The sequence below is a fragment of the Stigmatopora nigra genome, chromosome 4, assembly GCF_051989575.1.
Source record: "Stigmatopora nigra isolate UIUO_SnigA chromosome 4, RoL_Snig_1.1, whole genome shotgun sequence".
In the NCBI taxonomy this organism is placed as follows: domain Eukaryota; kingdom Metazoa; phylum Chordata; class Actinopteri; order Syngnathiformes; family Syngnathidae; genus Stigmatopora; species Stigmatopora nigra.
The window spans coordinates 18,357,313-18,383,815 of record NC_135511.1 but is presented as its reverse complement, the minus strand read 5'-3'; the positions used below and the strand labels follow the sequence as shown (position 1 = coordinate 18,383,815).

Below are 26,503 nucleotides of genomic sequence, written 5' to 3'. Positions count from 1 at the left end.
CAACAAGGTGCTAACAATTAGCAAAACTGGAGTTCTTTTTCTTCCTCGCCCCTCGCATGAAATACAAACAGAGTGCAGTGCCCTCTGCTGGTAAAAACGCATATAAACAGGTGCGTGTGGTATACACAGCGAAATCAATGAGTGGATTAAACTCATTTTCGTGTAGTTTTTTTTTTACAAAGTCGGTTCATTTTTTCAGTTATAAATTTTGATCATAGTTTATTACATTTTATGTTTTGCTAAACTGTTACACGCTTTTAAATGTTTTTGTGCCCCTCTTAATCCGTCAAGGCAAACAAATAAAGCAGGAAAGTTACGATCAATATTATATAATCATTATTAGTAAAACTTCCAATTAACTTATTAAACGTCGTCGCCATGACTTGTCTATCCAGCTCATGCGGTCACGTGGTCACCATGACGACGGCGATGCCCCAAACGCCTCAGCTGTAAAACCTGGAATACGCCTGTTGTTTTCCCTCACAAGCACGCTCCAAAAATGCTTCTATTTTTAGGGTGTGATGTCATCAGTGAAGCCCCCCCCCCTTCCTGAGGTGAGTCACAGCTGTAGGGGGTGGGGTCATTCTGGACACTTGGGGTGCCGCAGTAACACACACACACACACACACACACAGCAAACGGAAGACATGTTGTTTTGGTTCTGTCTTGGCTGCAACATCAACGGCAAACAAAGGCACTAAATTCTGTCGTTGCCAAGGCGACACGAGCACTGCATCGTGGACCACCTGTTGTGTGATTGATGGTCGCGTTGACCAATTGGAGCAGCGGGTGATGTCATAAATAAACAATTATGATGTAATCCTGAAGAAAATATAATGCAAATAATGCATTGTAATTTTAATTCAGTTATTTAAAATACATATATGACTGGTTCAATCCAAAATGCTTTTAACATAACATTTGACATTTAGACATTTAAAAAAAACATTTTGTAGGTTATAGTCATATTTAGTGTGGCCTACATGAATTTTAGTGTAAAATAGTCATGATACATATTTTTTCTATTGAAATATTTAATTTAACAAATGATTTGTTGGTGTTTTTTTAATCCAAATTGCATATAAAATCTCATTGTTCAAATATATTTTATATTTTGGTGTTGTTTTATTTCATCTTAAAAAAAAATATATTTTTTGTGTTTGGTCAAAAATAATGCATATATTTTGATTTAGAAAAGCAAAATCATTACAATTTTCTGCACTGTATGACTTATCTTATGAGCAATTACGTATTAATCCTTTAGTGAGCCACATGCTTTGATTTGGAGATAAGACGCCACTTTCATGTCACCCTTTTAAAAGCCGCAAATGGCCGCCAGCTGCTTTTCATATTGGTTTTGCTTCCTTTAAAAAGGAACATTTCCATGACAACAGAAGCACAAACCTGTTTAATATTCTCAACCTAATGAGGTCCATTAAGGTTATTAAAAAAACAAGGAACATGAAGTGCTGTCCATTGCCTTTTTTTCATAGCCTTCATTTCCATATTAGAGTGCGTCATGTTCACAAAAGGAAAAAAAGTGTCTTTATTATGCATTGACGGTTCAAATAATACAAGTGAAAAAATAAAAATAAAAATTGGACTGAATACATTGTTGCTACCAGGAGCTAAAATCAGCCAAGGTGGACTTTCCTTTGGGCTTTTTGGCCAAAGTGGCCGTCCCACTGGTTGATGGTCCACTTTCTTCTTCGGGGTTTGGGCGTTTCCTGGAAGGTCACACAAAAATAGAAATAAATTTTAAAAAAATTAAGGCAGATTTCAGCCTAAGCGGCCAAATTCAAAGCTTTGCCGTATTTCAACCAAAATGTCATGTTTCACCTACTTGACAAATTTGAGTTAAATAGGCCAATTTGTTCTTGATTATCATTAAATTCCTTCTCTCGCTCATTGCGACCTTTGACCTCAATACCTTCAAATTTAATCATCTCTCCCATATTACAAAAATTTCCAGCCAAGTTTGATAACAGTCACCTAATTTGTTGACTTATCGTGAACACTAATATATAACCTTTGACCTCAAAATCAATGAGCAACTTTTTGGTACATAATTAAATGTTGTCAATCACAAAAGGTCGTCGGCTTACTCACGTCGCGGTGGGATTGATATATTTCCCAACGCCTAGCTTGAAGGCCTTGGGCGCCTGCGATTCCTTGGCCTTCCTTAAGGAGGCGCTAGCCTGCCTCTGCTCCTCCTCTTCTGACTTCTTCTGCTCTTCTTTCAGGCGCTCTGCCGTGATCTGATAAGCGACAAGCAAAATCGTCAACTCCGGAAAGAAAACGGACTCGGCAAATGGGTTCGAGATCGAAAACGGTAGTCAACCTCGGCATCGGCCTCTTCGTACGGGTCCACGAAGACCGTGGCGTTGATGATCTTGATTTCCGACTGAAGGAAAACGACAAATGCGTGAGTGAGCCGGCCAAACTATTCCCGATCTGATAGGACCCTCACCTTTGGTTTGTCCGTCTTGACGTCGCTCTCCACGTTCTCCATAGCCGTCAACGCTTCGAAACCGCCGACGACCCTGCGAAGGGAAAAACAGAAATCGCAAATTTGCCAGACTTAGAAAAGCGGATTTTGGATTCCGGATTTTACCTTCCAAACACCATGTGTTTCCTGTCCAGGTAAGTGCAGGAGCGGAATGTGATGAAACTGTTGGAAAAGAGAAGCAAACATCATTTTTACGGAACGTCACCCCCCACATGCACACACACTCGTTTTCTTACAATTGAGACTTGTTGGTGTTTGGACCCGAATTGGCCATGCTAAGAATCCCCCGGCCCGTGTGGGACAGGTTGGGTCGGAACTCGTCCTTGAAAGGTTTGCCCCAAAACGATTCTCCACCTGGAAGCACAAAAAAACCCAAACTTTTGCCATATAATATTTAGATTATTATTTTTTAATAAATGGATTTAAAATCCCTGAATATTCCGTTTTTATAGATCTAAAAAAAAAATTTAGCGAGGAAATGTAATATACATCTATACTCTTCATTTTAATTTGATCCTAAAACAGAAATTCAGCACTTGAAATTTACTTTTTCGGGCCGCACAAAATAATGCGGCTGGCCAGATTTGGCCCCCAGGCCGCCACTTTGACACCCATGTTTTACACTATCTTTGTGGTGTATGATTTAAGTAGAAGGTAATAATAAAGTATATAATGCAATGGATTCACGAGTTAATTAGCCGTTTACAAATGAATTGTTTTCCAATAATTGACTGCGATTTCTATGCGTTTGACTCTTTTTGGGCGATAGAGCAAAATTAAACGAGGACTAAGCAGGAAGTATGTAAATGCACACCGCGCTGTCGGTGGCCAACAAGACGAGTGACATTTGTGCATAATTGATCATCCAGCTGACATTTCACCTCCACATGAAATGGTGGTAAACGATTAGGTTTTGCTGTCCAATTGACTTCCAACTGTTCAAAATGGCTGCCCTTTTAGTTCTAGGTCTTTTAAAAAAAGAACCAGACCCATCCTTGCTCCCTCCCTCCCCCTTTTTGCATCTTTAGTGCCCCTTTTTCTGCCGAGTAAATTTAGAAGCGGGCTCCTCCTACGTGTGTTTACACACTCCCAAAAAAGGAACTGTGAATAATTGAATACAGAGTGGCGGTTATGTAAGGCTCAAAATGTGCCGTCACTGTCGGTCCGTACCTGTTCCCGTGCCGCTTGGGTCGCCTCCTTGAATCTAAAAAGGAAAAATAATCATAATAATGTGGTTAAATCAAAAAGACAAGTTCATATTCCTTAAAACTAGACCAAATAAAGCCAATTATTATAAGAGAAGAAAGCTATGTTCTTAAATTAACGCCATATTCCTTTTCTGACCTCTGACCGTTGACCTTGTGACCCCAAAAGCACATTGGATAATAATCCCTAATTCCATTTTTCTGATTTATGTGAACTTTGACCCGCAAGGTTTATAATAGTTGCGAAATGTCTTTCTCGGGGATTGGCAAAATTATTTTTCCGACCGTTAACCCTGTTTTGTTTCATATTAGCAACATATCCTGCAAGTTTAATTATATATAAACATATTTCGTAGACTAATAATGAGTTTTTTTTTTGACAGGTTGAAAAGTATATCTACAGTATGCTACAATACTAAGTCCCAATGAAGCTTGCAAGATTGATTGAGGACTTTGATGATGTCATCTTGGGAGGCTCCGCCCACTTTAATAAAAAAGTCTAGGTAAAGTTGATTTTATTTTATTATTTTTTTTCGTCTTGGTAATTGAAGCCACCTGCATGTTAAAATTCGCCAAATTTTCTCGCTAATACACCATATTTGTCAATAGGGTCATTTAATTCAAAATAGAGAAAAGATAAACAGATAAAATGCTAAACAACATTTATTTTAATGTCTACTAATTAAATGAGAAGAAAAAAATACCCATCTTGCATAAAACATGAAAAAACTTACTTGTGCATACCATTGCTAATAAATCATCAAGATTAAAAATTATGATTTCCTAGTACTAACGTTGTCCGGGAATTTGTGGAAATGAAGAATTGCATAATGTATTTCCACGCTTTCTTCTTGAGGTCAAATCAATCTCATGGCTGCTTAACAGCTAGACGCAATGCATCATGGGACATGTACAAAAATCCACTTGGGCTCTTTATTCTTACCATAAAATTCCGGATGGATCTGTGGAAGACGGTGCCGTCGTAGTAACCTTTTTTACACAGGCCAATAAAGTTCTCCCCCGCTTTGGGAACCTGAAAAAGCACCAAAAAAACCCACTTATTGGCAATTTTATCAACTGACTCAGCCACGATTGACGGTAATAGTTGTCAACTGGCCTTTCGGCCTCCAAAATGCGATCTTTGGATAAATAAACAAACGGCATTGACGTCATTCCCGACCCATTTACGTGTTGGCCGGGCGCCGGAGCTATTTATTAGAATAGAATTTTTTAGATTGGGGATGTCACCGTGAAGGTTCACGCTCGAATGGTCTTAGCGACGCTAAACGACAACAGCGGCGGCGACGCCTCGGAATGATCGACGTAATTTGTTGTCATGTGACATGCTTGAGTTGACTAGTTTCATTTTTCTCTTTTTTTTTTTAAAGGCGTGCATGCATAAATGAATACAAACCACCTTTTCAGATGGGTTAGATTACTTTGTGACCCTTTTAATAAGAATTATAAACCTTTTAAACCCAATCAGGTCCGATTTCCGATCAGGTATTTAAAGGTGAGTGTCTCTAATCTAATACTTTAGGATTATTTTGTTGACTCTGTTTTAAGATCAAATTCAAATATTGATGTATATTACTTTTCCTGATTTTACCCCTTTTAAATCAATAATTGTCATTTTTTAATCCATTCTCTGTGTTTTTAGTTCAAAAATCATTTTGTAAAATCAGAAAAAAATTCATTAAGAAAAAGCTAAAACATTGTTTTAGATGTATAGAGATTTCAATCCATTTTAAAAAAAATATCTAAATATTATATCTAAAATGGTCTTGGTTTAGTACCACAAAATTTACACAAGGATCAGTAAGTAAGCAAAATACTGTTTTTTAAATATTTCTTTTCCCAGTATGTAGTGACATAAATTCCCAGAATTCTGCTGGCTTTGATAGATCACTCATGAGGCTCTTAGTTTTAAAAATACATTTGTGTAGGCGTTGAGTACTTTTATACTTGACTAATCACAGCTGTTTTTTACTGTGGGAATTACTGCACATTTCCATGTCTTTTTTTAGGGAAAAAATCTGTTTATTTAAGGTCAAGCTGCAAAGTATCATTTGTCATTTATTTTATCCTACTCCGTTGAAGGCTATTAACGATAATGACCATTAAAATGTCATGTGACACAGCGTCCAATCAGCATTTATCTGTTGGTCACATGACCTTTCAGCAAGGTGAGCTGAGGTTGCGTGTGTGTGTGTGTTATGCAGCGCGTATGCGACATGCTTGCGCCGCTCATCAATTCCTAAACAGTGGGACGCAAATAGAAGACGCGGGGAAGGGGAGTGTGTCCACGCAGCCTCCCCATTGGCTGAGGTGATAGCCAATGGTTCAAAAAAATAAAAATGGCTACATACCTTGTCACAGTGTATCTCCACGTTGAGGTCTCCTTTGTTGGTGTGCAGGCGGACGTAACCTTTCTTTTTGACGTAGCTGTAGCGCACCGTGTCGTCGGCGATGGCGTCTGAGACAAAAGAGTGATAAAGATGATAAAGTCAATAACTTACAGCAAAGGTGTCAAAGTGGCGGCCCGGGGGCCAAATATGGCCCGCCGCATCGTTTTGTGCGGTCCGAGAAAGTCAATCATGCCGACTTTCTGTTTCAGGATCAAATTTAAATGGAGTATAGATGGATATTACATTTCCTGATTTTCCCCCTTTTAAATCAAGAATTGTCATTTTTTTAAATCCAGTTTTTTGTTAAAAAATCATTTTGTAAAATCTAAAAATATATTTAAAAAAAAAGCTAAAATAAAGTGTTTTAGATCTATAAAAAAAAGGAATATTCAGGGATTTTAATCCATAATTGTAAATTTTTAATCCATTTTTCTGTGTTTTAGTTCAAAAATCATTTTGACCCTAGTTCATTATTTTTATTTTTTTAATTACCTGCATGATTCATGGTGGCCGGTGTCATGGCCGTGGATGTGAAAGAGGCCGCGACCCTGCCCGTCGAGTAGTGAGCCTGAAAGAAAGAAAAAACATTGTTTTCAATTTTTGAATGATGATGACTAATGTTTCCTTTTCTACTTTATGTCATTAGGTTGACCCAAATGTACACTAGACACATAAAGAATGCTTCCACAGTCGTAAGAGGCCTTCTGAATGTAATAAATGGTGCGGTAACAGTCCCAAGTCGTCATCGTGGGTAAGTAGATCCATGTTCTAGTTGGCGTGCAGACATTAGCGCCGCCGTCTGACCTACATTCTCCCGCCGCCAAACACGAGATGTGGCACGACTCTGATTAAAGTTGCCTTTGCGCGCAGATGGAGGTGCTAAAATGGAAGAAAGCTTCTTTCTATGAATGAATCAATGTGTCAATTTGGCATTTTATTACTGTGAAACTTAGTCATGTTTTACATTATTGTTCAAATTCCGCTGTATAGTCATTTAAATTCGAGAATTGGTATGGATAATTCTACTACAGGGATTTTTTTATTCCCTACTTAAGTGTACCCTTAAAATTTCTAATAGACTTTCCAACCCATTGTTTTTTTTCCCCTAAATTTCAGGTCTTTAGTAACGGTCTCCTAACAAATTACCCATAAAGCTTTTCTGACGGAACTTTATGACCTTAAAAATAATTTTAAAAATGTTTTTTAAAAAAAATTAATAGCGGAAAAAAGTAGTGAATTCGTGATAAGTGAAGACGCAATAATCGGGGATTACTGTAATTGTATATTTGGTTTTGTCAGTTGGAAATAACATAATATTAACATTAATACTTAAATTGTCAACAACAAAAATGTTTTTTTTGAATGTTTTAATTTTAGACGTATTTTACCAAAACAAGGACTTGCATACCATTTAATGACATGCATGAGTTTATTTGCTTGTGTTTGTCTCCCTCTTCTGGACAGAGTGCGCATGACATCCTTTCGGTGGCTCACCAGTGGTGAGCCAAGGCAAACTTCATCACGTCTCCCAAATCTGCCGTGTTACCATGTTCCCACTTACCATGTTGAGTTTGTCCGTCTTCTTGGTCTCAGGCTCCTTCATGGTGGCAGCAAGTATCTGGTCCCCCTTGTAGTCCTTGTACAGCTCGGCCAGTGTCTCACGGGTCTCCAGGTTAGTGGTCTTCAGGTGATATGTAGGTTCCTGCATGGCCTTCTCTTCCTCTAAAACACAACACCAAAACATTACTATGTATTTTCTTCCAGATAAGTCAAGCTCTTGCAAATATTTGACCTGGATCCAGGACTTTGAGGTCATTCTTCACGTGGAAAAACTCTGACACGTTAAACTTGTCCAGGTTTGTTGGATCCTGCCCAAGTAAAAATATTGATTATTTGATCATTTCTTACTGATTAGTATTTTTAAATGGAGCATTATTAAGTAAAACTGACCTGAAGTGTGATGATGTCTTTCCTGGTAAATGGTTCATCTGTCAGTAGATCTTTAAAACTTTTAGTCTTGATGTTAAGCTGTTCTACTGCCTGAAATTAGAAGCACATACTAGCAGCAGTAAACAAACATTCTTTTTAAAGCTTTCATTATTATTAAACAGGTATGTTGTCGACTAACCTCATTGCAGAAAACGTTGCCGGTGACTTTATTGGCGACAATGTGAGAATTGTTGGTGAAAACGGAGTAAAGAACGGGGCAGTGATATTTGCCTGGAATAATGTAGAAAAAAATAAGTTCAATTTAGCAACCGGTTAAGATTTTTCACAGGAAAAAGAGCCTTTTTTGACAAAATTTGAGACGATTACCATCGTTGTTTTTGACAAAGTTGAGTCTGACGAGTGCCTTGGCTTCTAGTTTCTACATAGAAAAAAACAAAAACATAAATAAGTCAAAATTACACCCAAAAGACAAAGTATTTCATAGTTGGCAACCCTTAGTATTAAAATGGTTTTGGTGGCTGCTACTGAGGGACAATTTTAAATTCACATAATCTATCGTGAGCAATAGTTAATACAAATGTTTTTGTAAAATCTTTTTTTTTAATTTTGTGTTTCTCCTACCTCCCCAGATATTGGATTAGTCCCATACTTCTTGATCCATGGAATAATGCTCCTAAAAGAAAGAGGACACATCTCAACTACTATACGACAGAACATGGTCGTGGTCAAATATGAGCGTACTAACAGGAGGTCAAAGACGATGCCATCCGCCGTGCACACGGGATATGAAAATGGCTGAAGGGACAAGCTGAGGAAGAGAGGAACAAAAATGGTTGGCGACAAGAGTCTGCTTTGGTGTACACGACAATAACAACAGGCCAGTTGAGAAAATGTCTCACCTGCAATGGTCGAATGGGAGTCGTCGGAAGTTGGTCCGTGGGATTTCTGACAGTCAAAACAAGGTACAATTACAAAAATACAACACATCATTCAAATGTAATGCATAGGCACATATTTTAACAACCCTAATCTGAGAAAAACTCCAGCACCCCGCGACACTTGTGAGGATAACATACAATAAATGTAGTTTTTTTTAAAGTATTTTTAGACAGTCAAAGAACACTAATTAGCCATAATAGTTTCATATTGACATTTTTGTATGGAGGTAATGTGACGTCATTTTCCGATGGATTAGGTATATCCAAGATTATGATATAGCTTGATTTGTTGTTTATTTCCGTAAACGGACGTAGCAAAATGTTCAGTGTAAAACTAAGCAAATACCGATAAAATTGTGTTTTGAAAAGTAGAAAGAATATTCTTACCCGCCCGTTTGCCTCCATAGAAATTAGTGTACTCTGTACACGTAATGTACCTAAGTGGATGAGAAAGAATAATCAAAATACAGCTAGAATAAAGTTAGCAGGCTAGCATAAGCTATAAAGCTAACAACATCAGGGTGTTAAAAGGATTTTAGCTAACTTAACGTATATTTATGGTGACGTCAAACTTACATTTTGTCCTTTTGGTGCTGTCGCTTCCCCATCTTTTGTCTTTTTTGGAGTTAACTGCTTTAAAAATGGATATGCAGCGAGTTGCCGTGTTGTTTTTAGCTAACCAAAGATAGCCAAACGCTCTTCCTTATTGCGCAGTTTATTATTGGGGAAAGTCCTCGATCGCCCCCTATAGGTGACATTGACTAATAGCAATTTGATAATCGTCAAATTAACCAGTGAATCATTGTTTATGACAGAAAAAAACATTCCAAACTCATGAACATTTAGTTTTATTTGAACTTGGCATTTCATCAACGGAAGATATTTGCATATGAACACGATAGGGGGAAATATAATTCTTCATTATATCAACACGAGGGTCGCAAAACTATCTTGGAAAGGCAAAAATAAGGAGCAGGGAGGTTAGTGGACTTGTACATTCACGCTCTCTAAAGCAAGGACACACGAGGAACAAAAGATTTTACCGATATCCTTAAAAAAAAATGATGTGTTTGCACCTGAGTTGCAACCGCATGTTAAAAAACATCAAAACTGCAGTCCGGAGAACCAAAATGTCAGCCACGTCACCACCCATTGGCACTTCAATGTGTCAGGCGGAAACTAGTAGAAGAACACTCAAACGTTCCGAACACAGACAACAAAGTGGACGTAAGTGCGATGATGACAATTTTGTTCTTTTTTTTTTTTTTTGTTCCCTCAGAGAACGATATGAACAGATGTCGTGATAAAACAGTCTCTTGAGTGTCGCCATTGGAGGATGAGGAGCAGCGGGGGGTGAAGGCAATGGAAAAGATCATCTTCAAATCACCGCAAATCCATCACGGAGACGGCGTCGTTGGAGATGGTGACGTGGCCGGCGTGCTGCGTTCAAAGCACAAGAAGGTCATTTATATTATTAAAACAACCCTTTTCCACTGATTACAATTTTCTAAAAATCTCACATAGTACCAAATGTACTTTGTTTTATATTTCTGAACATCTAATTTTGTTGCTTTGTATCAATAAATAAATAAAAAAATCTTATTAGCTAAAATTAACATTTCCGATCACTAAAAATGGCGACCAGGACAAATTTCCATTGTTTTAGATCTATAAAAAATGAATATTTAGTGCTTTTAATCCAGTCCTTTTAATCCATTTATTAAAAAAAATCTAAATATTATATCTAAAATGGTCCAAACATGGCCGCAACAATTGAAAAATCGCCAAGTAGAGTCACCCCAATTGTAACTTTTTATTAAAAAAAAATCATTGTTCAGTCCTAGCAGCAAAAGTGGCTACAGCTAACAAGTTTCAGCTTAGATTTTTACATTTTTATAAACTTAAAAAAAAAAATATATATATTTAAAATAATTAATAGCAGCAAAAAAATTCCTAACTAGTGAATTCTCCATAAGTGAAGACGCGATAATCGAGGGATTACTGCACAACACTATACTCAATCTTCTATGTTTTTATATGTAAAAAGTACTTACTGTAAATATAGGCGGGTCTCTACTGTGAGGGTGAAATCCCTTCTGTTTACACGAAGAGATCTCATTGGTTCCCCGGTCTGTCAGTCTGAAGTAGCCGATCCTGAAAGACAAGACGGCCATTTTGTATTGCTCTTTTGTACAGATGACAATTGAATTTTGTATTTTTTCTAGACTGACTCGTTAAACTTGGGCGAGCAGACAATGGCGATGGCCTCGGGCAGCATCATCTGATACGAGCAATGTGTGTGCAGGTCCACGCTGGATAAGAATGCCGTCTGGGTCGGGTGAGTCTTTTAAAATCAAAAGAAAATAGGAGGATAAAAGGTGATTAAAACAAAATTAAATCTTCACAAAAGAAAATAGGAGGTTAATGGTTCCTTTTGTGAAAAAAATGTGAGCCTATTACAACGTGATGAGTCACAATTTAGCAGCCATGCGACAGGTTTTTCAAGTTTGCGAGCGCCTGAAATAGGTTTGCGAGTAAAAGGTTGACTCACGTGGATCCAACCCAGAGTGATGAGATCATACTGGTCTTGTATGAGAAAGAGTTCCTCCTCGTTCTCTGTGTCGCAATAATCGGGACCGCCGCACTGTTTGGGGACGATCACGTGCGTCACCGTGAAAGTGTTTCTTGTCTGTGAAAGTCAAAAATGGCTTTAGACCACATTATGTCCCTGGAATTGATTTTATTTGTGTAGTATGTAAATTATCACTTTAAAAAAAGTTCTTAATTAGTTATTAAAATAGAAAAAATACAATTTGTATTCAATTTGTGTAGAATAATCAAATGTGCCATATCATATTTAATGCCTATAGCTAACTTCTACTTTATTTGAATCAATTGTTATAATTTGTGTACTTCCCTATTTATTATGTAGAATACTTATTTGTTTATTATTAATATATTATTTTGTTTGTTTGGTTTATTATTAATATATTATTTTGTTTGTTTGTTGTTATTTATGCACTTCCCTATTTGTGTACTTCCCTATTTATTATGTAGAATACTTATTTGTTTATTATTAATATATTATTTTGTTTGTTTGTTGTTATTTATGCACTTCCCTATTCATAATGAAGACTACTTAACTTATTTATTATTTATTGATTAGTTTGTTGTTGTGTACTTTTTTAAAACACATTTATTATTACTTCTGTTCGTTTGTTATTTGTCTACTTTCCTATTTATCTAGAATACTTATTATTTCAGCTTGTTTTTAATTGTGAACTTTCCTACTTATTATCTTGACTACTTATCTATTACTGATTGTCATTATTTTACTTGGGGGTGAATCTTTAAATCTCATTCTACTTTTATAATGACAATAAAAACATTAAATTCAATGTACCAATTTCCCACAGAGGATGCCACAGGTTTCCACAGCCCGGCTGGTGTTGGCCTCAGCCAATCGGAGGAAGCTCTGGCACAGCTCGGACGGCACGCGCAACTGCCGAAGGGCGTCTACGTTCACATCTGCGGATGACGGGTACGAAAAACACATCCATAATCAATAACCTCTAACACGGAATAATCTCGCGCGCATCGCCGCCAACTCACCGTTATTCCCCGGACTGACCAAGGAGCCCGGCTTCAACGAGCGGTCAAAACTGGGCGGAGTCACGGCCGCGGGCGGGATGACGGGCGAGATGACGGGCGGGCCTCGGACGCCCGGCACCAGTGGCGCGTCCGGGGTAGGCGCGGAGGGCTCGGCGAAGTCTAGGAGAATTCGCTGACGCTCCCTTTCCAGGTCCTGCCTTCGGATCATCTCCTCGAAGGCGCTGAACTGTTCCTGTTCCTGCTGGCGTCGATGCATCACGGCCACGCGTTCCCGCTCGGCGTCCAGCGCCCGTTGACGCGACTCCTGCAGGATCAGAGCCTCCTCCTCCTCTTTCTACAAGGTAAACACATTTTGAGTGGGGCTTGGGCACCATTCAAATGTCAAAACCTATTTTGTATTTTTCATTGATTTAGATGACATGTAAACAATTTGTGTTCAATGTTTACATAGTAGTTCCCACTTTAAAGTCCCAGTAAGTGCTACATTTTAAACATCGTTAACAAACCACTTGAACCAAATGGTGTAAATCCTCCTGTTCCAATATGGCAATTCCAGCTAATGTTTTGATAACCATCCATTCAATCAGGCCGCCATATGCAAGTTAGGCTTACCTTCTTGACTCTATACTGAGCATAATCTTGTTCAAATCTCTTAAGCAGTGCTTTCTTCAGGATTTCCGCTTGTGGAAAGGCCACGTCCTTCAATTTCTGGAGATGAACATAAATTAGAAAGACGCACCAAAACAACGCCATTTTTCTACCTACCTTTAGCGTGTCCTTCTTCTCTGGAATGTTCACCGTTTTGTAATCCCGATGTTTGGGAACCTTTTCTATGAAGAGCCTTGGAAGGGGAACGAGATTGTCAGGCTTAGCAAAAAAAAAACGTTTTGGAAAATGTCGCTCACGTGATGTATTTGTTGTAGAGGACGAAGGCGCTCTCGATGTTGCCCTCATCGGTGTAGACGTTAGCCATGCGGATCATCTCCATGCCCGAGCGGAAGTAGCGACGTAAGGGGACCTCGTCGTTGACGTCCACCGTGCTCCCCTTCTTGGTGAGGATCCTCACGCGCTCCTCCGGCGGAAGACTGACGTCGCAGGGGTCCGACATGGCCGCGGCCCCCCAACTGGTACCCTGGAAAACGGAAAATACAGCTGAGATGACCAATCCAAGAACTACAACAATTGGACTAAAAGGTAAGACTTCCTTTATTAACTGATTTTTTTGGAGGCTTACATGATTTTTAAAGTTTTATCAATTATTTTAGGGATAGTATGTTGATAGTCAAGCTCGCGTACCACCAAGGAACCCTAAAATCTAGTTTAAGATTCACTAATATATATAAAAATCAACCATTACTTAAAGAATAAAATGCAGTCTGCACAGAAACATGCGTCACTATTAAGTCACATTATGATAAACAATTCATTTGTTTTCGTCAATCTATTCCAGTGTTATAAAGGAACAAAAAGGCCGACACTAGTGCAATACTACGCTCTCCGCTAGGCGGCCAAAGGCACCATAAACCTGTTATCACTTACTACTATTGCTATTCATACAACCGAAAATACGCCTTGGGCAAACCCAGATTCTTCTTTTGAGTCTAAGTAAATTGAGACGAGATTATTATGGCTTTTTTCAATGTACTTTGTCGTGGCCTGAAATATCACATTTTGGCAAGACTTGTTTTAAATAACAGATCTTATTTGGAGGCCGATATTCCACAACTAGTACCGTCAAAACTACTTGAACCATGAAAATCTCATTTTGTTCCGATGAGTCGCCAAGATACTGTAAACGTCATTTAGCAACATCATAAAAAACAAACTATAGGGATATGTCATGTATTAAAAAGCGATACTTTTTATCTCTCGCCGTTTTCCCCAAAAATGACTGAAAAGTGTAGACTGATAGAATTCCATTAATGTCGAATTAGCCCATAGTAGCTAACCTCACCTTTTTCGACATCAAGTTAAAAGAAAGCGGGTTAATACCAACGCGCAGGGTATGCGGTGAGATTCTTACCTGGTCGCGGTGTAAAACAGAACTTCTACATACAGTATTTCAATAATCTGGCTCAGATTTGGGACTCGAGTCCGAGAGGGAACTGTGTTATTATACAGTAACACACCGAACACTTCCGCAATCGGATCCACTTCCGGTTGACGCACGTGACATCTCAGGAAGCTTGAATCTGATTGGCTGATGTGTGCAGTCAGAGAAAAACAAAGATGGCACCCACCTAATGAAAACACATGCCCGCTTTGAAAATGCGAGTAGTCTACAAACCATTTACTCTTTTAATGCTCAACTGAAATACGTTACCGACTAATGAGAGAGAAAAAAGAAAAGGTTTAAAATGCAGGAAAGTAAAAGTATATTCGTCTCCAATCTCCCTCATTGATGCAAAAGCGCGAAGATACCGCTAAAGTACTCCTGAAGTTTATAATATTTTGTGTTTTTGGCTGTATTGACAATAATGTTGACTTAATAATTTCTCGGGTCAATTAAATGCTTACGTCACTGCGGTCGTTGAAAAAGATATTTGTTGCTTGCTTAAATACGGTGTGGGACGGATATAATGTTCGAATTTGTGGTACTGTCAGATTGATAACCACTTATACGATTGATATAATTATAAGAATGGCTCGTTGGTCTAGGGGTATGATTCTCGCTTTGGGTGCGAGAGGTCCCGGGTTCAAATCCCGGACGAGCCCTCCTTTTACTTAACGTGAACATTCTTTAATAAGTACGTACCTATAATAATTTCACATTATCTATGTATACATCTCAACATAAAGTGTAAATTGCTTTGGCCTTGGTTTGCGGATGTTGCAATACCAGTGTAGGTCGCGCGGGGCGTACGTGTCACGTCGGAATCTGATTCTTGCCGTTGTCCACCAGGCGCCTTTCGTGTCAATGAAAGAATGAAGCGGACAAATCCGACCATCACCGCTATCTGACACATTGGCCCCCCCTTTTACTCCTCGGCCCCCGCACTTTTCGACTGCAAGCTGAATGTGCGGCCTTTCAGAGGGACTGCTGCCGTGGCTGGAGTTTGACGTCAAGGCAGCATCCACGGGGAAGGTAGGAAAGCTAATGAAACACTGGAAGCTAATCGCCGCTACCTGCTTGCTAAACTAGCCGCACAACACTACTACATTGAGGGTTCGTCAAGTTCAATTTCATTTCCTCGCATTAAAGCTTTCGGAAAAAGTAACTCTTAAAAATAAAAGCAGGCGTAGCAGCGAATCTTAAATCGTTTAATGTGAAGTGAGTCACCAGCAATGTCATGACTTGAAAGTGAATGCAAATTCTTATTTGGTTGTAATTACTTCAGTCATGATTTCATATGAAAATTTTAAAAATGCGACACGTGCTTGTCATCTGACTCTTTTTGTGGGATATTAAAATAGTTTTTTTACAAGACGTGAGGGTATGATAGTTGACCCAGACAGTAAGCAGTTATTAACTATCACTAGCTACTTTCTGAACACCCTTCCTTCTTCTTCTTATTGTTATATCTTATATATTGATGTACTTTGAAAATACCATATTTTCTCGCATATAGGCCGTATTTGTCACTCCAAAAAATGATGACTGAAATGACATTACGGCTTATTTGCTCACAAATTAGACACGAAACGCCATAATATAAAGACAATGTTGCCCATATGGTCATTTATTTCAAAATAGAGAAAAGAAAAAATGTTTAACAACATTTATTTATGGATGAATTTTTTTAAAAGTAAAACAAAATAATCGATTGTGAAATAGTAATATTTTATGTGTATTTCCGCTTGTGAAACAAATTTTGCATTATTTTTATATTAATTCAAATAATGCAGAAGTATATTGCAAAAAAATAAAAATACATATATCGTACATTTTAAATACGATAGCGATACCTAAAAGTCTCCATTACGCTTTAATTGATGGTCCTTCAAGCCCTGAGGTGATGCTGGTCCACTTTTGTTTGGATGACAATACATTTGCTCATGTCCGCCAATGACTGTAAAGTGACCCCTGTAATTAAAGGGGTGTCCCTTAATCACCTGGCAACCCATTCGGATAAAACCGAGAAGACACGGGGTCACCGGACCTTTTAAAACCGGGAGCTCCTTCTCTAAATTTACGCTAGCTTTTACATTAGCACGTTTTTTCATTGTTATTATACCGTTGCTAGCGTCTGCCCATTTTTTAGAACTTGTTTTCCCATGAACACACCCTACTTATAAAGGTAGTTATTTATTTGCGTTTGCCACTTTGAACTACCAGAGCGACGAGACGGGACACCCAAGTTCGAGGTAGGATCATCTCAGGTCAGGTTTTCTAGGATTTTCTTGTTGTGTGAAGGAAAGATGAAGGCCGCTTAAATCTTTTTGGTGGTGTAGATTTTTAGTGGTAGCCGTCCAATCACGTGGCTCTTATCATATTTGTCTCTAGGAGACGTCCAATCCATTTGATTAGATGTTTCAGTCCAGTTTAAATGGATCCGTCTGTTTTGCTAGTTAAGAACAAAACTTCCTATTAGTCGTGCTAAATGCTAACTTCATATTTCTTACGTTAGTATTTGTTCTCTTGTTAAATGGAATTTGAAATGTTAAGTTAACTTAGATTTACTTTAAAAAACTGTGCTAGCATGAATGCACTTAGCTAGGTAGCTAATTTCTCCGCATCTAATACTACAAAGACCCGCTTTAAAATATTTTTTTTTAATTCAAATTACATAATGGAAGTACACTCTGCATGGAAGTTTGAGTTCAAACTAGTTTATTCAAGTTTAGTTTCAGGCAAAACTATCCAAAAAATACTTCACAATATTTATTTTTGATAGTCTTTATCAATACTCTCGATATTGCATCATGAAATGAATCTTATTATTTTGGTCTTATCTCAAAAATTCCCCGTTAGCCATAGCTCGTGTCTCTTAAAAGTGTCATGTAGTTTTTTTGGGGCATTTGGGTTGTTGTTATCAGCTGTTCCAGTCCAAACAGGCCTTGGACTCTTGAACGGTCACACACAAGTGGGCATGCTGACTGCAATGCCGCCGTTGTTGATCGAACCGTGACCTTAGAGTCCTGTCTGGATTTATCCTACCCGACTTTATATAAACTTCATAGCCTTCGTTTGGGATCTACTACGATTAATTGTTCTCCAGTATAGAACAATTTTGTAAGTAGAGGTACCATCATGTAGATTTTCTACGGTGATACCTCTACTTACAAAATGAACTAATTCCAATGTAATTTGAATTTTTCGTAAGTAGAGCTGTACTTTATATGTACAGTATTTATTCGGGTATAACGCACAAAGTTTTGTACCCAAAAACTGATGCGCAATATACACGAATCCCGGTGAAACACTGCCGTCTGCCAGTGAATTTTTTGGTGAATCTAATGAGGATCAATCAAGACTCTGGAAAATATTATATTAAATATTATGATCATGATTTAGACTAATGAAGATTTAAAATTGTAAATTCGATTTCAGAATTGTGTTCATATCAGTAGTAGTTTGTTTTACCAGGTTTCCATAAAAAAATACCAATTTTTAGTCACAAATTATGGGTGCGCATTATACACGGGTGCGCGTTATACCCAAAGAAATATGCAAAATGATCTAATTCCTTCCACTTTTCTAAAAAAAAAAATATAGACGACCTTCTAAACCCCTTAAAAAATATTAAAAGGTCCAAAATTTTGTATAAAAAATCCAAGAACCACACAAAAATGATAAAAAAAGTTAATTCATGTATTAAAATGAATAACAAGCACTCCAAAATAACAAGGAAGCTAACGTTAGCACGCAAACAGACATTTGACATCAAAACAAAAAGAACCCAAGACTTTCCCCCAAAAATGTCATGTGGTTCCCCAGGCTCTATAAATGTTCTCAAAACAATCTCGGAATGCACCCGTGTGGCGTCCGAGGCGGAGTTTTGTCTCTTTTTCTCCGATCCTAGCGTACATTGGCGCTTTTTTTTTGTCATGGTCGACTCGCGGGTGAGTGCTCCCTCTTCCTTACCCGTCCCGGTCCACCTTCTTCTCCGTCACCCCCCCAGGCCGAAGCTCTCGTTTACGACTGAAAGGGCCGGTTTGTCGGCTGCGAATCAATGGCGTGTCTATGTTTAAGGAGCGAGTATTATGGTTTGGCGTGGCGCCATCAACAGGAGTTTGTGATTGGAAATGCTTGCTGTCGTGCGAGTCGCGTTGTCAGCTTTGGGAATGCAGACGTGCCATGGAAAGCTTGTCAAGTATTTTATTTATAAATGCTTGCTTGATGGAGAAAGTAGTCGGTACACTTTTTTGTAGGGATTTCCCACGTCGAAAATCTGGCAATGTTGCGTCATATTCAGATTATCGGAAAAAGATAGCTTTTAATTTTAAAAAAAATGTATTGGTGTATATTTTTATGTATTCACCATTCGGTGAAATTAGCCTCTCGCCATCAATGGTGGTAAAATAGCTTCACATGGAATGGCAGATTTTTAGTTAAGATAATAACTCACAAAATTATCTACATTACAGGTGTCAAAGTGGTGGTCCGGGGGCCAAATCTGGCCCACCGCCTCATTTTGTGCGGCCCGAAAAAGTAAATCATGAGTGCCAACTTTCTGTTTTAGGATCAAATTAAAATAAAGAGTATAGATGTATATTACATTTCTTGATTTTCCCCCTTTTAAATCAATCATTGTCATTTTTTAATCCATTTTTTCTGTTTTTAGTTCAAAAATAATTTTGTAAAACCTCAAAATATTTCACAACTAACACAACTACCAATTAAACTCTTTAAAATTGTTTAAAATGTCCCAATTTTGTAAAAAAAAAAAAATGAGAAACACACAAATGAGATAAAATGATCATACATTTTTTTATGAATGTCTTATAACGAAAAACAAGTACCAAATTTTAACGACTACAGGGTGCACCGCATTTAAAGCCGCACCCTCAATGAATGACACATTTTAATTTTTTCCATATATATAGCACACTGGATTATAAGGTGCCCTGTCTATTTTGGAGAAAATTTAAGACTTTTAAGTGCGCCTGAAAATATGGTTTATACAATTTTTTTTGCTACCTCTTCTCACATTCCCAATCTTCTCTGCAGATAGAATTCCCTCCAGCGTAGCAGCCATGTTGAACTCCGTCCTCCGCTCGGCGTCCGTCTGGATCCTGGTATCGGCCCTTCTGCTTTGTCAAGTGAGAACTCAAGAGGACGTTGGGATTCAGTCCCCCACTCAGGTTCTCGAAGACCTGCTGGCCCGTCACGGAGACAACAACACCATCACGGTACCGCAGCTGCGTTCCCTGCTGGCTCTTCTCAGCCAGGGTCGGGGCGATGGCGACACCCCCACGGGAACCGCGGATGTGAACGCGACCACCACCTCGCCTACGGTGAACAAATCCAGGGTGAGTGTCAAAATGAAGGGTGCCACCATCTTACCCAGGGATGACAAATTACAGTAATCCCTCGATTATTGCGGTTAATGTAGAAATATCACATGCGATGATTTTTAATTTTAAGATTTTCCGTTCAAAGTAACATATTTGTAGTCCCTTTTAAAATCATGAATATCAACACCGGCCTAGCGCGCCCTCTTGTGGTTCAGTGTAAATCCATCTGAAAATAATTTCTCGCACAAGTCGCACCCCGGCAAAAATAAAAAATAAAAAAACAACAACAACTTATAGTCCGAAAAATACGGTAACTAGTTCACATTGAATCAAATGCGAGAAAAAAGTTTGTCTTTTGAGGACTATCTGGTCCAGAATCCACTTAAATCAGGGTTCCCTTTAATTGCACACTTTACCACATAGTTCTCCCTCTTAACGTCGCCCCCAATTGGCCAGCACGCACCATACTTTTCATGTGCTGCCAAGAACAGTTCAAAGGTCACCTGCCAGTTCCCATGAATACGTTTCCATCCAAACTAGCCGGATTACCCATGTTTTTTTTCTTCAACTTTTCCCAGTGCTTGCCGGAGGACAAGCTAGCCATCTACAACATGGGTGAACAGTCGCGATTGGATGGGCGGGGCTTGAAGGAGTTGTGCCCCACCATGCTGCAGCAGCTGGATGACGGCACATGCCACGCCCACAATCAAGACGACGAGCCCAGCGGCGAGGTCTCGCCGAGGCCAAGCGACGCTGAAGGTACGACCCATCAAAGTCTTAATTCTCCATCCCACAATCCTTTCGATATCTCATAAATATTAAATGTAATTCTTCTGATTTTCCCTTCAATTTCAATTTTAAATCAATTTTAAGGGTACGGCTTATACGCGGGAGAGGCTTATATGCGAGAAAATACGTTATTTGTCTTTCCAGACATTAAAACAAAGAAAAAGTTTTTCTTCCAGATTGCATGCCCCTCCCCTACCCCACCATTTTCTAGTTTATGTTGCCAGGTCAATAGCTTTCCTGCATTAATGTGAGCACCCCCTCCGTCCGTCCGTCAATCCTTAGTGTGGGGCTTTTCTTTCCTGAGTGTGTCCGTGATCAATGTCTTCGCCCTGACGGGAGTCTTCATCGTCCCCGCGATGAAGACGCGCTACATGAAGCACATCTTCACCTTTTTCATCGCACTGGCCATCGGCACGCTGTTCTCCACCGCTGTCCTGCAGCTGCTGCCGGAGGTTTGATGCCCCCCGAGCCTCGTTTGGCCCACGTTAGCATGCTATAGGGGGTCTATAGCATCGCGTCATAGTTGTCTTTTTATGGATAAGAAAACTTCGGGGGCGAAGTTCAAATTTACAGGGAGTCCTTGAACTACGCACAAGTTCATTAGTCATGTTATCGTCGTCTCCCGAATGAAGTTGGATTTCAAAGTTGGAGTCAATATTTATTATACAATACTTTACAATACTATAAAAAGTAAAATACGGTAAAATAATCAAAGAAAACATTCTAAACTCGATGACAAAACAAAAATAAAATTCACTCGCCAATTGTTCCTCTTGAGTAAGACTCGTGGTGCGTTCGGGGACGGCTCCGAAAACACAGTATTCAACATATCAACATTGCAAACTGATTTGTTTACATCACTGCAGCATGTTTATGTTGTCATATTTTCAAATATTATTCATTGAGAGCCATATTTAGAATTTAAAAGTAAAAATAATCAAAAAGAGTATGTTTAAGGACAAGGTAACCCGAGGACTCCCTGTACTAATATATTCCACTTATTTTTTGACCTGGGAAAGACGACATTTTTTACGTTAACTCTGCCACTAACGGGAAGAATCGAGATGAAAACAGACTTGAGTGTCTTTAGCCTAAAGCTAAAAGTAGCCCACTGGCCTTCCCTCGGGTCCACTTGTCTTTTTCCTTCCTGTCTTTATTTCTTCAGTGGTGTCTTGCTGTCCGGGCTTTCTTTCTGTCTCTAAAATAACACTTGCTTCTTGATTCAGGCACCAATGGATGGGTTTTCTTTGCTCTTTTATTTACATTCTTTTGTTTACAGGGTGTACTTCATCGCTAACACTGAAAGATTACTGTTTTGTGTGTGTGTGTCGGGATTTGCCACTGTGCTTTTTACACACGATCTTCCCTAGTATGACATTAGCCACTATTATTGTTTGAAAGGTCAAAGGTCAGAGCTTAAGGTGGAAGGACCTGAAAGGACAATAACATTACTGTTTTGTGTATGTGTGTGTGTGGCAGTAGAGTCGGGATTCGCCCATCTGTGCTTTTCACGCAGGAACTTGCCATAAGTGACATTAGATTTAATTATTACTTGAAAGGTCAAAGGTCAGAGTATAAAGTGGAAGCACCTGAATAGACAATAACATTACTGTTTTGTGTATGTGCGTGTGCCAGTAATGTCAGGGTTCGGCGGTCTGTGCTTTTATACCATCAATCTTGCCTAGTATGACACCATTTTTCTTTGAAAGGTCAAAGGTCAGAGTGTCAGGTGCAAACACCTGAATGGACAAAAACATCACTGTTTGTGTGTGTGTGTTGTAGTAGAACATTTTTATTTTTGGGAAAAACTGCTTATTTCTTCTTCAGGTGGTGGGACTAACAAGCTCTCTCTGTCTTTCTTTTTTTCTCCTTTGCCACTTTTCCCTTTCTTTATCCCCCTTTTTTCGTCTCTTGGGCGACCGCTCAGCGTGGGGTTACGGCTTCCTGTGCGTGACGCTGATCTCGCTGTGTTCGCTGTTGGGGGCCATGGTGGTGCCCTTCATGAAGAAAACCTTTTACAAGCGTCTGCTGCTCTACTTCATTGCGCTGGCCATCGGCACGCTCTACTCCAACGCCCTCTTTCAACTCATCCCTGAGGTAGTGGCTTACTTGAAGCGTTATGATGTCCATAAATTACACCATCGTGAAGACCAGATCAATTTGTAAAAAGAATAGTTACAGTTTTGTGTTCCAACATATGTTTAGCGGGAAAAAAATCCATCTTTTTTGGTTGAAAGTTGACTTTTTTTGTGTTCTTCTCTGCATTAGGCCTTCGGCTTTGACCCTAAGGTCAACTTTTACGTGTCCAAGTCTGCTGTGGTTTTTGGTGGATTTTATCTCTTCTTCTTCACTGAGAAGATTCTCAAGATGATCCTCAAGCAGAAGCACACGGTGAGTGGCATCAACAAAAAAAGCCTTACTATATGATGTCGTTTTTTTAAGATAACAAGCCTTGGGACAAATTGATGAGCGGTTATCCTTTCTCCCAGGGTCACGGGCACGAACACGGCCAATATTCCGCCGCCGAGCGCTACTCGCCGTCCCACGAACACCCCGAAGAAGGCGAGAAGCTGCGTCAGAACGGAGAAGTCGGCGGCGGCGTCTCCAAAATGGACGCCGGCGAGGGCGAGCTCATGCTGCGTCCCACGCCGACCCCTCAGGTATGTCTTTTCCGATTAGCCGCGGATTTGGACAAAATGAAGACTCCCCCTGAGTATGTGCGCTTCTTACGATCAGGATTCGCAGAGCTCGGAGGGCGGCGGCGGCGGCTGCCATTGGCTGAAAGGCCCGGCGTATTCTGACATCGGGACGCTGGCCTGGATGATCACGCTGAGCGACGGCTTGCACAACTTCATCGACGGTCTGGCTATCGGCGCGTCCTTCACCGCTTCCATCTTTCAGGGAATCAGCACCTCGGTGGCCATTTTGTGCGAGGAGTTCCCCCATGAGCTCGGTAAGAAACCGCAAAATGGCGTCTTGTCATTCATTTGCAGGACACGAGACAAAAAAAAAACAATCACTCATATTTACGGAAAATTTAGCATACAATTATTTAGCCTACACGTTAGCTGACACGATAGCCGACACGCTAGCCTACACGCTAGCGACAGGCTAGCCGACTTGCTAAATGACACGCTAGCCGACACGGTATCTGACAAGTTAGCCTACACGTTAGCCGACACGCTAACCGCTACGTCGCCTGTGATTTTCACTGTTTTCTTTTATATTATATTCATATCATACTTTTAGTTTTCTTATTTTCTTTCTTCTGTCATATTCCCGCATGTGAATCAAGTGCCATCACCAGATTTTTATTCAATATTTGGTTATCGTCCATTTGTGTTTGTTGTGGTTCTCCAGGCGACTTTGTCATCCTGCTGAACGCCGGCATGAGCATCAGACAAGCGCTCTTCTTCAACTTTTTATCGGCGTGCTGTTGCTACCTGGGGATGGGCTTTGGCATCCTGGCTGGGAACAGCTTCTCCCCCAACTGGATCTTCGCCCTGGCAGGAGGAATGTTCCTCTACATTTCTCTGGCGGACATGGTCAGTGGTGCAGGGAACATTTTTATATACACTTGTTATTCATTTTAAGACATTAATAAATCATTTTCTTTTATTTTTGTGTTTCCTCACGTCAAAATCAAACAAAATTAGGACACTTTGACTCATTTTAATGGGTTTAATTGGTAGTTGTGTGAGGACCATGGAACAAATTGAAGAATTTACATATAAAGTACACGTCTACTTACAAAATTTTCAAGTTCTGAAACCAATTAATTTCGTATGTAGAGGTACCACTGTATTGTTACTTCTATTTATTTAATTTGTACTTTTCCTCCCGCAGTTCCCCGAAATGAACGAAGTAAGTCGCGAGGAGGAGAACGCCGGCGGCAGCAGCTTCCTGCTGACCTTCGCCATCCAGAATGCCGGCCTCCTGACGGGCTTTGCCATCATGTTGCTGCTCACCACCTACTCTGGGCAGATGGAGCTCGTTTAGCCGGTAAGGTCACGTGACTGATTGACCAAAAAAGCCAACGGGTTCTTCTTCTTCTTCATTGGTGTCAGCTCCCAAATGACAACACGACGCCAACGTTAACGACAGTCGGTCGGCGAACATGGCGTCGGGACAGCTCGTTAATTTCGAGGCTCCGCCTCTAAAAAGTTCTCATTTCTAGTAGTTCGTTTTTTAAAATAACGGTTAAAGGATTCAAAAAAATGTAAACGCTAAGAAACTGGTACGGATTTGACGTTTAGCCAAAATTAATTTAATACCACACCAATTTGAAACTTGATCCAAAACAATTCAATTACCAGTTTAATTTCGATACTGTATTCTCTGGACTATAAGTCGCACTTTTTTTCGTATGTCTTTAATTTTTTTTCCATTCTGACCTATTGTTTTTTAGACTATAGTTATGCAAAAAAGTTGATATGTTACATTAACAGGTGCCTATTTTCTGTCTGTTGTTTTATTGTTACTTTAACGTATGTTAAAAAATTAGCCCCGCCCCCAAAAAGACAAATTATACTCCAGTGCGACTTAAAACACGAATTATATACATATCTCATTGTATATATGTCAATTTATGATTGTGAAAATGATGAATTACCTCATGCTGTAGTTATAATTCATTTAATTATAACCAAACAATTGTGCACAATTTAAGATCTCGTTAGCGTCATTGTTTTTTTTTTGTTATTATTGCGTTATGAATTCATTCAAATGTGAAATAATGTAAGGGGACCATCAATTGGGTCAGTATTACATATTTATATTTCACAGTTGAATCAATTAGTGGATTAGTGAATCGAGTATGTAACTTTAGATTTTTTTGTTGAAATTTGCTGCATATTTATTTAATTTGGGCACCAAAAAATGATATTTTTATGGGACACGGATTCAGTGTCAACACAACTTTTTGTTGCTGTTAAAAAGTTTGTGATTGTTTACTGTTTTGTTTACTGTACTGGTTTATTTCCAGAAGTTACTGTTGTTGTCCCATACTTATGCTGCCGCACAAAATATTTAATATCATGAAGAATATGCAGTATAATTAGACTAGAAGAAAATGGCATTCAGGTAGTAATTGGATGAAGAGCTACTCTCCATCATTGCTGCTTTTTTATTTACACTGACAGTGTAAACAAATTATTTATTGCTTCTTTTAGTATTTTTACAACAGCTGTAAACGCCAGACATTGGCTTTTTTTGTTTTGTTTTCATTTTGGAATAATGTTGGGAATTCATACACTAAAGATGCATATTTGGACCGTAAAATGTGAATTTTATTCACAGCAGCGTCTTTGTGTTCATCTTTTTTCTGTTTTTCTATGCGTAAAAAACATTTATATTTTCTTTTTCAAGAAAACCGAGACTGCTATTTAAGCCGACTTTATACTGGACCAATAAAAGTAAGATTTTCCATGATTGTGTTTGATTTATTTCAGTTTTTTATCATTATACGGACACTTTAAAATGACACTACTATAGCATATTTGTTTCATAATGGTACATTAAGATACATTAGTAGTAGTTAATATATTTATTTTGGCTGAATTGAAAGGTATGTAATTTAAGATCAGTAATTATTTATCACAATCAACAATATTTCGCTTTTTTCATTATTTCTTAGTAAACAAAACAATTACAATTGAATTAATTCACCACACTAACCTGCAATCTTGTTGTTGT

At 39.0% G+C, this 26,503-nt stretch overlaps 3 protein-coding genes and 1 non-coding gene across 9 annotated transcripts; 2 read left to right on the top strand and 2 right to left on the bottom strand.

The window, feature by feature from the left end:
* Positions 1-1,522: 1,522 nt before the first annotated feature.
* Positions 1,523-9,747, bottom strand: ppil2 (peptidylprolyl isomerase (cyclophilin)-like 2). The gene is made up of 20 exons (XM_077715961.1): positions 9,587-9,747; positions 9,398-9,447; positions 8,972-9,017; positions 8,818-8,880; positions 8,694-8,745; positions 8,439-8,490; positions 8,251-8,342; positions 8,073-8,162; positions 7,915-7,990; positions 7,684-7,844; positions 6,615-6,690; positions 6,084-6,190; positions 4,658-4,747; positions 3,680-3,713; positions 2,746-2,863; positions 2,615-2,671; positions 2,471-2,543; positions 2,342-2,404; positions 2,110-2,258; positions 1,523-1,727 (listed from the first exon to the last, which is right to left on the bottom strand). The coding sequence occupies exons 1-20, from the start codon at positions 9,616-9,618 to the stop codon at positions 1,619-1,621; spliced, it is 1,590 nt and encodes a 529-aa protein (XP_077572087.1). The 5' UTR covers positions 9,619-9,747; the 3' UTR covers positions 1,523-1,618.
* A 95-nt stretch (positions 9,748-9,842) lies between these two features.
* LOC144195448 (STAM-binding protein-like A) lies at positions 9,843-14,811 on the bottom strand. Its single transcript, XM_077715103.1, has 10 exons — positions 14,646-14,811; positions 13,528-13,754; positions 13,388-13,463; positions 13,235-13,330; positions 12,623-12,956; positions 12,414-12,538; positions 11,562-11,699; positions 11,242-11,354; positions 11,065-11,164; positions 9,843-10,450 (listed from the first exon to the last, which is right to left on the bottom strand). The coding sequence occupies exons 2-10, from the start codon at positions 13,728-13,730 to the stop codon at positions 10,394-10,396; spliced, it is 1,242 nt and encodes a 413-aa protein (XP_077571229.1). The 5' UTR covers positions 13,731-13,754; positions 14,646-14,811; the 3' UTR covers positions 9,843-10,393.
* Positions 13,604-26,239, top strand: slc39a14 (solute carrier family 39 member 14). Of its 6 annotated transcripts, XM_077715096.1 has the most exons (10): positions 13,604-13,816; positions 15,525-15,707; positions 19,734-20,035; positions 20,599-20,779; positions 22,737-22,906; positions 23,078-23,200; positions 23,299-23,469; positions 23,546-23,762; positions 24,170-24,354; positions 24,656-26,239. In XM_077715096.1, exons 3-10 carry the CDS (start codon positions 19,760-19,762, stop codon positions 24,806-24,808), a joined length of 1,476 nt encoding a protein of 491 aa, XP_077571222.1. In that variant the 5' UTR covers positions 13,604-13,816; positions 15,525-15,707; positions 19,734-19,759; the 3' UTR covers positions 24,809-26,239. The 6 variants fall into 6 exon arrangements, with proteins under 6 accessions (XP_077571222.1, XP_077571221.1, XP_077571227.1 ...); XM_077715095.1 differs by lacking the exon at positions 13,604-13,816 and having other exon boundaries at positions 15,483-15,707; XM_077715101.1 differs by lacking the exons at positions 13,604-13,816; positions 22,737-22,906 and adding an exon at positions 21,092-21,261 and having other exon boundaries at positions 15,483-15,707.
* On the top strand, positions 15,266-15,337 carry trnap-ugg (transfer RNA proline (anticodon UGG)). Its single transcript has one exon. It is a non-coding gene; the product is annotated as a tRNA-Pro (tRNA).
* Positions 26,240-26,503: the final 264 nt, after the last annotated feature.